Here is a 12,249-nt window from a genome sequence, read left to right as displayed (position 1 = left end):
CCCCACATTGGGCTCCCTGCTTGGCAGAGACCCTGCTTCTCTTTTTTCCCTCTGCCCCTCCCCCTGCTCATGTGCACGCTCTCTCTCTCCCTGTGTCAAATAAATAAATAAAATCTTTAAAAAATTAAAAAAAAATAATAGAGGTGAAGGGAATCCCTAGACTGACAGTTGAGTTGCAGGTTGAGAAAGAAGCTAGTCCAGAGTGGAGCATGGAATGCAGACATCAGGTGGCATGTCTCCAAAAAGGGCCATGGAGGAGGGAACAGATTAGCCTGTGTATGTGGACGTGCTGAGGGGAGGTGTAGAGTGCTGGGGAGTGTGGAACTGGATTAGTAAGACAAGTAACTGCCTCTTTTTAATTTTTAACTTCAGGAAAAACCAAGATACAAAAGAAGGAAATGCAAGGGTAGTACCCCACGTGGTTTAGGTGCAATCCCATTCTGGTTGTTAAGATATTAGAATATTTATCTACTCACTGAAGAATTCCTACTCTGAGTGCCCTCCCCATTGTCTGTTACCTCCCTTAGGTCCCCTGGGCACCTCCCTCCAGTCTTCCTTGAGACTCAGTGATTATAAGGTTAATAATTGTCATGGCAGGGGTGCCCCAGGACCCTACTCACCTCTCAGCCTCTGTTCTAATTGCATAAAGTCAGGGTACCAATGAAATATTTTGAACATTATCCCTACTCAGTTGTAAATACTAATTTACATAATCATGATAGTGTAAATATCGATTTAACTAAAAATTGTGATAAAATTATAATAGGGGAATGCAAGGAGGAAGAATGTATGGGGCAGGAAGGAGTTGTAGTAGAGCTAAATCCTTATTTTCCACACTAGGAAATTCGTAGATAATATCTGAAGCTGAAAAAAAATTTAAAGCTGTATAAGCAACATAGAAACATAGAAGAAATAGCTAAAAGTATTTAGAAGTGGTTCCCTCTGAGGAGTCGAAACTATGTGTGAGAGAAAGAGAGAGAGTTGGTACAGGGGATTGCTTTTTTTCTGAATGGAAAAAAAATAATGTAAAATAAAACATTATTTCTAAAAACAACTTCAGTCTTCTAAACAACTTGATTTTCTTTTTTCCAGTGGCAGTATGATCACCTCACCGCTACCTATCTTCTGCTTCTAGCCAAGAAGGCTCGGGGGAAACCAGTTCGTTTAAGGCTTCCTTCTTTTTCCTGTGGACTAGCCAATACCCCAGTCACAAACATTAAGGTAAATGTTAGAACCTTTTTTTTTTTTAAAGATTTTATTTATTTATTTGACAGAGAGAGAGCCCAAGCAGGGGTAGTGGCAGGTGGAGGGAGAGAAATGTTAGAACTTTTTGTATGAACACCTGTTGCTCTTTTTTTTTAAAGGGGGGGCAGAGGGGAGAGAGAATCTTTTTTTAAATTAATTTATTATATTTAGAGAGAGAGAGCACGTGCGTGTGGGGGGAGGGGCAGAGGGAGAGAATCTTCAAGCAGACTCCCCACTGAGCATGGAGCCCAACTCAGGGCTCAGTCTCATGACTCTTGAGATGATTACCTGAGCTGAAACCAAGTGTCATACGCTTAACGGACTGAGCCACCCATGCGCTCCTAAACACCTACTGCTCTTGCATTGTGCCTGCTCCATTCATGAGTGGATACACCACTGGTGTCAAGGAAGCAGAGGCAAGACATTTTATGATTTAAATATTTTTGGTGAGAGGGGCGCCTGGGTGGCACAGCGGTTGGGCATCTGCCTTCGGCTCAGGGCGTGGTCCCGGCGTTGTGGGATCGAGCCCCGCATCAGGCTCCTCCGCTATGAGCCTGCTTCTTCCTCTCCCACTCCCCCTGCTTGTGTTCCCTCTCTCGCTGGCTGTCTCTATCTCTGTCGAATAAATAAATAAAATCTTAAAAAAAAAAATAAATAAATAAATATTTTTGGTGAGGGGGGGAAGAATAAAATAAAAATAAATAGTTAAATAAATATTTTTGGAAAATGGGAATTCTGAACTTGAACTCAAAATTTAAATGTTGGGGCGCCTGGGTGGCACAGCGGTTGAGTGTCTGCCTTCGGCTCAGGGTGTGATCCCGGCGTTAGGGGATCGAGCCCCACATTGGGCTCCTCCGCTATGAGCCTGCTTCTTCCTCTTCCACTCCCCCTGCTTGTGTTCCCTCTCTCGCTGGCTGTCTCTAACTCTGTCGAATAAATAAAATCTTTAAAAAAAAAAAATTTAAATGTTAACATGGCATTGAAATAATCCTCTCCTCCCCTCTATTTTTCATAAAAGTAATTTCTAATTGTTGCAGGAAAATTTTCAGCCACAGATAAGCCAAGGAAAATAGAATTTATCTATGAACCTACCACGTATAGGTTTTATTTGTGTCTTTCCAGTCTTTTTTAGAATGCTTAATTTATATAATTCGTGTATAGGCAAGTGCTTTTAAGAGATAACCATATTATTGGGTTGTGGATAAAAATTTTAACCATTGTTGGGACTAAGATTTCTGAAAGAGGATATACTTTATATGACGAGATATTTTAATGAATATTTTGATATTTATGTTGATGGTTTAGGTTTGTTTTGAGCAGTAGTTATAGCTCATGTAACTCAAATTCCTTGTATGAGTTTGTTGTAACCATATAATTTTCTTCTATTTTTTCCTTCTTTGTCTCCTTTTCTTTGTCATGAGCATTTAGAATGGCGGAGAAGCTTTACATTTTTGGAAGCACCGTGTCATTCCTAAGAGTTCGCATTAGTCTCTATCTTCTGTCTGATTCTTTGTTATCTAAAATTCTGCCTTCCAGATCCTTTGCTGGCTGGGTGTGGAACTTTGTAATATAATAAGTCTTCCCTTCAATTAATTTAGGTTGCAATTTAAGTTATTCTTGCAGTAGGAAATTGTACTTCTGTTACTCTCAGAGAGAGGTAGTTCGTTCTCTTTACAGAATCCAGTATAGCCCAAATGACTGTGTAGGTGAGGTGATTTTATTTCTTTAGGTCTCAGAACTCTGTTGGGGAAAAAAAAAAAAAAGCCACCTTTTCTGATCTTGTGTTGAATCTCCCTCTGACCCCCCTGAATTCCTTTACTGCTTCATGTAGATCTCTCTTTTTGGCACTTGTCAGTCATGTGCTGCAGGTATAGGGGAGCTTGTGTTCTTCCCAGACCCTGCCAGTCCCTTCTTCCCTCCCTAGTTGATGTTTTGACCTAACTAAGCACTAAAAGTGGCTGTTATGTAAAGGAATCTCTGAAGTGAGATAATGTCATTCCTGGGTTGGTTTTCTAGTCTGTTCTTGGAGAGTTTTATTGCATTGGTGAATACCCCATATCCAGACAGATCTTTTACCTTTGGACTTTATGAGTCGTCCTGTCACTCATCCTGCCCACATTACCAGCCCCTTTAAACTCTCAGATTGAAGTGAATACCTTTAGGTCCAGGAGGACACAAAACCATGAACTCTGTTTCTGATCAAGGTAGTTTCAGAAAGGAATTAGTTTAGTCTGTACTATAAGTGGATTATATATAAATTATGTATATTAAATTACAATAAACTTTTAAAATAAGCTTCGGCTAAATTTTTATATTTATGACACCTTAGTTAACAGACCTGAGACATTTTCCTAAGCCATTGAATTTTCTTACATCTGGATTGGCCCAATCTCAATTCCTCTGCTTATAACAATTATGAAGTATTCAAATGGAAAAGATCTGGGAAGATACTTACTCTTCTCTTTCAACTAATGAGCATTGACCCTGGTCATGTAATTATTTAGGCATTTATGTTATTTAATCAATTTTTATGATAGGTAGACATTTTAGTGACAAAAAAATGGAGCAGAAATCAAATTTTGGGTTGTTCTCTGATTTTATGTAAATCATTGAAACTTGAAACAAGGTTCCTTTGTACTATTCTCCCCCTTAAGAGAATCCCCCTTTTTCTCTGGGGTGTTATAAGCAAGTAGGTAATCCTGAACTATTAATCAATGGATGGCATTTTCAGAGGAAACAATAATATAGTCTGATCCAAGAATCACAAAAGGCTATATCATCAACATATCATTAGCATTTTCAGGCCTATGCTTGGTCTATAACAGTTAAGTTGAGGCAAGACATAAAGATAACACTACACTGGAGTAATCGATGATGGATGCCAATAGGGGGCTAGAGGTGTGCTCTAGTGGCTTTAGGAAGGGAGTGATCACCGTAGGTGACCCAAACTGGATATACAGTCAAGTCTAGAAAAAATGGAAAAGAAGGAACACAGTATTCAGGGAAGGATAAATAAATTAGCAAAATCTCAGGCACCTAAATGTGCTTTTGGGTCATCAGACTTTGGTTAAGGTGGAGAGGTCAAGTAGGGGAAAAGTGAGAGGAAGAGAAGGAGGAAGTGAGGTAGAAGGGTAGGCGAGATCTAGATTGTAGAGAACCTTGAAATGCCATGTCAGAAGGGTTAGACTTTATGCTATAGGTAATGGGAGCCATTGATTTTTGAACAAGATAGGATAAGTCACTGACATGACTATAATTTAGAAAAATGTATCCAGACTTGTTCAGTTAGGGATGTATGTGCTGTTACTCCCTTCTGCAGTGCCCATGACAGCCATTATTCACACAACACTGTTCTTTTCCCCACTGAAGCTAGATTTAGCTTTAGTATTTTTCTCCACCTAGCACTCCATGTAGCTAGTTCTAGTTCATGATAATTGGAGAACGCTGTCATTTCTGGCTGAGAGGGTGGAAACATTGGTGGCACAGACCATAGCATCTGTTTGAATAGTTCAGGTCTGAGAAGATGTGTCCATGAATTAGAGCGATAGCAGTGGGACTGGAAAGTAAATGATGAGGTAAGAGGAATTCAGGCAAAACTGGACAGCTTAACTCGATGTTGAGGGAAAGGAAAGGAGGGAGAAATAAAAAATCCGATTATACTCCATAGTCTTAGGATTTAGGGTGTGTCTAGTGTGCCCTTAGTTTGTAGAGGGGGAAGAATGAGGGAAGATAAATGACTGGTGGTATTGTTAGCACAGGACCCCAAATATCCTGTTCCTAGGAGATCTTTCATGAAGTTAGTTTGTTCCTTGGAGAAATTGCTACATATTCTGCATGTACTTACAATGAAGATACCTATATTTCTTTTTTTTTTAAAGATTGTATTTATTCATTTGAGAGAGAAAGAGAAAGGCAGAGAGAACACAAGCGGGGGTAGAGGCAGAGGGAGAGGGAGAAGCAGACTCCCCGCCGAGCAGGGAGCCCAATAAGGGGCTTGATCCCAGGACCCCAAGATCATGACCTGAGCGGAAGGCAGACACTTAACCATCTGAGCCACCGAGGCGCCCCAAAGAAACCTGTATTTCAAAGTCATTTCCCTTCTGTTTTCTACTTTGTCAGAGCCTTTTTTTTTTTTAAAGGATTTATTTATTTATCTGGGGGGTGGGCAGGGGCAGAGGAAAGGGGAGAGAGAGAATCATGAAGCAGACTCCCGCTTAGCACAGAGCCCAACTCAGGTCTTGATCCCAGGATCCTGAGATCAGGACCTGAGCCGAAATCAAGAGTCGGATCTTAACCGACAGAGCTACCCAGGGGCCCTGTCAGAGCTTTTTATTTGTTATTTGTCTGGTGTTATAGTGATTATCTGATAGTAATCTAAATAGTGTGGCATATAATGTAAAAATATTCTAAGACACATTGTTTGAGAGTCAGAGATTCTCCTATGTAATAATTTGTATTAGTATTTTTTGGCTTATTTTCTGTCCTGGATGGTGAGTTCCCTCAATATACGATCTCTGCTTTGTTTCTGCTTCCAGGGCCTCGCCCTGTGCCTCAAGCATACGCTTTTAAAAATTGAATCATGATGGTGTTGTCTCTAAGTTCTTCTGTTTTTCAATAGTCAAAGAATCTGAGTCTAGAAGATATGACAACAAGTGATGAAAACTATGTGGCTGGATTGATAGACCATGACTGGTGTGGAGACAGTTCATCAGCAGGTGTGGCCACTCCTCAGACACCACAGGTTAGTTATTTGTATTACTGTTTAAAGCAGTGTATGTTGTCTCAGTGATAAAAACATCTAGACTTTAATGTGAGTGTGTGTAGTAGCTGCATGTTACATGTAATATTGTGTGTGTGCTTTCAAATTTAATGAATTCCTAAGCCATTGAAAGCATTTAATGAGAGATTGTTGGACTATGAATGAAAGGGAAGCCAGTTATTTCCAGGTTGAAGAAAGCCAAGATTCCATTTTGGAGCACTTTACTGCTCCTCTTTTCGCTTTTCTTGTCTTTTTTATCTCCTTCCCTCCCTTCCCCTCCTTCCCCTCCTTTTCCTTCCCCTCCCCTCTCCCATTCCGAAAACGAGGTATAGCTTACATGTAGTTAATTATTCACCATTTTAGTGTACAATTCTGTGTGTTTTGACAAATGCATACAGCCATGTAACCACCATCAAAATCAAGAACAGTTCCGTTGCCCCCCCAAATTCTCATGCTTCTCTGCAGTCAACTCCATAGTACCCCTGACTCAGAGAAGCACTGAATTGTTTTCTTTTCCTTTTGATAATCTTTTTTTTTTTTTAATCTTACTTGGTATTTGTTAAACTTATTGGATATACAGTGAATGTTATTCCTCCGCTCTCTGTGAGGGGCCACTCCTTCCTATAGCAGTGAAATACAGGAGTAGGTGTGCGTGGTTCTGCTCAGGGAATCACACTAGAGCCTTAAATCCAGAGTTTTTACTGGGGGCTGGTTACACAGGCTCTCTTTGTCGGTTTAATCAGCCACAATCACAGAAACTCTAGACTGCTAGAGGGAAAGCTGGTGTTCATCATAAATCACACTGCTTGTAGTCTGTACAACCTGGTACAGCAGGGATCAGTGCCCCAGCTGTACAAACAGACTTATCCCAACAGTGTTGGGAACTTCCTAAAAAGCCGAGTTCCCAGCTTCCAGCCGGGACCTGCTATGCCAACTCTTGTATGCAGCAAGGCCCGTTACATACGTGCAAGAGTCCTACCATGTATATACTTAGGAGAGGAATGAGTATCTTCAACCTTAACAGCCAATTTTCCCCCCAAAGTGGTTGTATTAATTATACTTCAACCAGCAGACATGTATTCCCATTGCTCCACATATTTATTAATACCTGATATTTTTAGCTATTTAATATTTAATATTTAAATATTTTCTAATCTGGTGAGTGCAAAGCTATGTCTCCACTGTTGAAAAGTCCATTCTTTCACCGCCAGATCTACAGTGGTACTTCGATCATATATCAAGTCGTTATAGGAGTGTGTCTGTTTATGGGCTATGTTTTGTTTTATTGGTTTATTTTCACCAATACTACACTTCTTAATTAATTTTATAATTGTTCTTCTATCTGGTTGGCCAATTTCCTCCCATCTTATTCTTCTTTAGGCAGTCTTGGCTATTCTTGTCCCTTTGCATTTCCATATACATTTTAGAATTATTTTGACAAATTTCACATACACTCAAAAATTGAAATTACATTGAGTTTAAGATTCAGCTTGGGAAAAACTGAAATCTGGACCCTCAAATCCCCCTATCCATAAACACAGTACATCTCTTCATTTATTAGGCTTTAGATAATGACTTTCAATGAATTTTTATAAATTTCCCCAGGAAGATCTATATTTTTTATTAGGTTTATTCCTAAGTACTCTTATTTTTTTATTGCTATTGGGAATGGTAGGTTTTTAAAAATCACATTTTCTGTTACTGGAATAGAGATATGAAATTGATTTTTGTGTATTGATCTTATATTCAACAACTTTCCTAAACTCTTAAATTCTTTTGATGTTTGTTTGTTTGTTTGTGTTTTTGAGAGAGAGTGTGTGAGCTGGGGGTGGAGGTTGGAAGAGGGGCAGAGGAAGAGAATCTTAAGCAGACTTGTGCTGAGTGGGGAGCCCAGTGCAGGGCTTGATCTCACAACCCTGAGATCACAACCTGACCCTAAACCAGGAGTCAGAGGCTTAACCAACTGAACCACCCAGGGTCCCCTGTCTGTATATTTTTTGAGTGTTCTGTGTAGAAAAGTGTATCATCTATGGATGGCAGTTTTGTTTTTTCCTTTCTAATTCTTATGCCTTTAATATCCTCTCTTTTATTACTACACTTAGTAGGCCTAACAATATAGCAGCCACTCTGTGTTCCTCCCAATTATAAAAAAAAATGCTGCTTTTATCATTAAATATGATGCTTGTTCTGTCTCTCTTTCCCTCTTACAACCTTCCCCTTCCCCCTCTCCTCAACTTTTTCTCCTTCTCCCCTCCTTGTCATTCTTCCTCTCTCTTCACTGCACCTCCCGCCTCTTATTTTTCATGTTCAGACATGTTTTTCATTTAGACCTGTTTGCTAAAATTTGTTTAAAAACCATGAATCTCTGTTATAGAAAACAAATTAGATAAAATTAACCTACTGAGATAATCATCTGTTTTTGTTCCTTTCATTAGTTAATGTGGTCGTTTTATGTTATATCAATACTTTTAATGTTAAAACAGTCTTTACGTATTCTTTACATAAGTCCAGTTTACTATTTTTTAATACATTGCTGAGTTTAGTTTACAAAAATTTGTTTAGAATTTTTGCTTCTATGTTCTTAAATGAAATTGGCCTGTAACTTTTTTCTTCTGAAAATTTTAATTTTATTATTACAGAAGTAATACATGGATACGTTCATCCTGCAAAACATTCAAACAATATAGAACAATGTTGAAGAATGAGTGAAAGGCTTTCTTCTCCTTTTCTTGCATTCCATCCCATTTTGTATTAGTCTTATCTGATTTTGGTATTGTGATTATATTAGTCTTCCAAAATGAATTAGGATGTGTTCCTTTTTTATTCTCTGGAATAGTTTTTTAAGAGCTAGGGATTATATTTTCCTTGAATGCAAGTAAGACCATGCAGGTAGTATGAATTTGGTCCCCAAACCTTTGTGAAATTACAGATTATTAAAGGAGACGCTTGCTTTTCTAGAGCCAAGGCCAGGACAGACACATTTTTGCACCAAACTCCTTTCCAGGGTAGATTTGTATTTAACTCACCCTTTCATTTGAGTTATAGCCCCTTCTGGCTTTTCTTGAGAGCTTCGGTTCTAGTTCTAACGCTTCCTTGGCTGTTAAAACCCACGCTGTCAGTTATCCGAGACAGTAGGTAGACGCCCTTAGATCAGCGGACAGTTTCAGCCTTCATTACATCTCTGGATTCACGTGCCTCTTTTTAGTTTGGACTCTGAGGATTTTCCTTACTTTTGTGGCAAGCTCAACCATAAATTCAAAAGCATTAAAAAATATTTTGTGTCCAACATTTCTGTTAGAGTATTTTAACACAGTTTTTCTGCTCTAATCATTGACTAATTACCTATTAGAGACAAACCGTGGCAATCTAGGCATGGGAAACAATTCTTAGGTATTTATTTGTGGCCATTCTCAGTATTGCCTGAGATCTGGGTATGTTTGATTTAACATTTAACCTGAAACATGTTGAAATGATATGTTAGTAGAACAGACTAAAATGATCTACATGTACTAAAGAGAACTGAAGGGCACTTGGGTGGCTCAGTCGGTTAAGCATCTGCCTTTGGCTCAAGTCATGATCCCAGAGTCCCGGGTTGGAGTCCCACATCAGGCTCCCTGCTCAGTGGGGAGTCTGCTTCTCCCTCTGCCCTTCACCCTGCTCCTGCTCTCTCTCTCTCGCTCTCCCTTTCAAATAAATAAATAAAATCTTTAAAAAAATAAGAGAACTAAATATTACATTTTCAAATTTCCTGATGTTGCCAATAATATCCTTTCGGGAGTATTTCATTTTAATAAAAATGGTGCAAGGTAATTTGCAAATGATTAAGGCATGTTGTAGAGAAATTGACTTTTCTTCGTCAGTGTGCTTTATCCAGGAACTTTTTTTTTCCAGTTTGCCAAGCATTGGACAGAATCAAATGGTCTGGAATCTAAATCATTAACTCCAGTGTTATGCAGAGCATCTGCCAATAAATTAAAGAACAAAGAGAATGTATATACGCCTAAATCTGCTGTAAAGGATGACGACTGCTTTGTATTTCCTGAGCCAAAGACTCCAGTTAATAAGAACCAGTATAAGAGAGAAATCCTCTCTACACCAAATCATTACACTACACCCTCAAAAGGTATTTGCTATGGGGACTAATCAATGGTAAAATACTTTAAATTCCATTTTTCTTACCATCTAAATAAACGTATAACAGGTCAGACATGACTAGCATTGCTCTCAGGAAGTTCTGTTTTTTTATCATATGTTATTTGCATTGGTTGAAATGAAAGCATTTTAGTCAACTTCTAATTTTTCTTAAATGATATTTTTTCTTTTTTTTTACATATATAGAGTTGAATTATAGCATCATAGAATGTCAAAGCCAAAAGGCAAGTTAGAGCTCATTTCTTCCACCTGCCTTTTTCACAGCTGAAGAACCTGAGACTCAGAGGAGTGATTTGCCCAAGGTCATAGGTCCAGGTTTAGACTTTGCCTTCTCCTTTGCCCCCACTTACCATCGCTAAAGCTAAAGTCTCTTCTGAGCTCTTCTTACTCATGTGGATCTCCAGTTCTGGTATCTGATTCTGCTCTTGCCCATATCCCAGCAGACAGGAGAGACCTGTGATGTCCTTCTAGATATCTAGATCTATATCCGGTTATTACAACTTTCTCATTGCCCTTGGTTTCCTCGTCAGCTCAGTCATCACCAATTATGTAAGCTGTTTCCTTTATGACACCTCAGTGTTTTCTTGCTGGCCTCATTTGAGCACATTCTATTTTGTCAATGTGTCTCTTAAGAGTCACTGAGCCCAGTGTTCGTACTGGGTCTCCTCAGGATTGGACTGTAAGTGTCGTGAGAGTAGAGATTCTGTCTGCCAAGTTCATTGCAGCATGATAGAGTATGTAGTAGGGGCCATGTTTATTGTCTGGTACATAGTAGGTGCCCAATGCCTGGTGTATGGTAGGGCCATATTTGTTGAATGAAGGGGTGAATAAATTAGAGCCTGAGGGGTTTTATTTACCATGATATAGTCTATGTCACTTTTAAAAATGACCCCTAAACATTTTTGGCCTTTTTTCCAGCAGTCGTGACCTACTGTTTTGCTTTGTTTTGTTTTTTGAGAGAGATGGTGTGCATGTGTGAGTGGGGAGAGGCAGAGGGAGAAGGAGAGAGAGAATCTCAAGCAGGCTCCACCCTCAGCACAGAGCCCAATGTGGGGTTCAATCTCACGGCCCTGAGATCATGACCTGGGCCAAAATCAAGAATCAGAGGCTTAATTTACTGAGCTACCTAGGAGCCCCTGACCTACTCTTGTTTTATGTTAAGAGCCTCATGAACCCAAATTCTGAAACATTGCCATGTGAACTGCTGCTAAATCATGTCCTGCCATTGTGCTTCCAGTTTACTAGTGGGGCTGATAGCCAGTTCCAGGGCTGTATTTCTTATAAAGATAGTATGAAAAACTTTGTCAGAATATTTCCTACAAGTTCTATTATTATGTTAATGGTATTCTCTCCTTCATCAACTCAAACAATACTTTCCCCAGAATTGTGAGGCTAGTTTGGTGTGATAAGCATTTGTGGCTGCCTGGGATTGTTATGAGGGTTCAGTGAGATAACATCTGGATATAGTGGGACCTTAGTAGAGGCTGCTATTGCATTTTTTCCTTATGGGGGTTGTTTCTTTTCTGTTATTTGTTGATATAGCTACAACATCCTTTGTGAGTCAGGGAGTTGGGTAGGGAGATAAGATGGACTTTAGCTCATTGAGGGCTTTTTTTTTTTTTTTTTTAAGACTGATGCTTATAATCCCTTCTGTTACTGTGTGTGTGTGGGGGGGTGTGTTTTAACTTTAAATTTTTTTAAAGATTGATTTTTTAGAGAGTGAGTGCATGTGTGCACGTGTGTGTGTGTGTGCGCGCATGCGTTGGGGGAAGGGGCAGAGGGAGAGAGATAATCCTCAGTAGACCCTGCTGAGCACTGAACCCGACATGGGGCTCAATCCCAGTACTCCGAGATCATGACCTGAGCCGAAATCAAGTCGGCTGCCCAACCAACTGGGCAGTTGGTTTTAACTTACTATGTAATTCTGAAGGTTTTGACATATGGATAATTTGGAATTTATAGTGTTAAAATGTCATCAGTTTGCTTATCTTGTCCCTGTGAGGAGGGAGACAAGATTGTGTCAGTCAAAAAGAATTATTGGCTGTTTTTATTTTATTTTTAAAGATTTTATTTATTTATTTGAGGGGCGCCTG

General features: G+C 39.3%; 1 protein-coding gene across 2 annotated transcripts in view; it reads left to right on the top strand.

Annotated features, from left to right (window-relative positions):
- Positions 1-12,249, top strand: part of MELK (maternal embryonic leucine zipper kinase) — an 83,357-nt gene that overhangs the window by 58,153 nt on the left and 12,955 nt on the right. For both annotated transcript variants that reach the window (XM_045780733.2, XM_045780734.2), the window contains exons 12-14: positions 1,093-1,221; positions 5,864-5,986; positions 9,896-10,127. In XM_045780733.2, the coding sequence (XP_045636689.2) occupies positions 1,093-1,221; positions 5,864-5,986; positions 9,896-10,127 (484 nt within the window). The remainder of the gene's footprint in view (positions 1-1,092; positions 1,222-5,863; positions 5,987-9,895; positions 10,128-12,249) is intronic.

Source organism: Ursus americanus, chromosome 18, assembly GCF_024610735.1.
Source record: "Ursus americanus isolate L20-20 chromosome 18, mUrsAme1.1.p, whole genome shotgun sequence".
NCBI classification, from domain to species: Eukaryota; Metazoa; Chordata; class Mammalia; order Carnivora; family Ursidae; genus Ursus; species Ursus americanus.
Note: the sequence above shows the minus strand (reverse complement) of the source record. Positions and strands in the feature narration are given on the sequence as shown.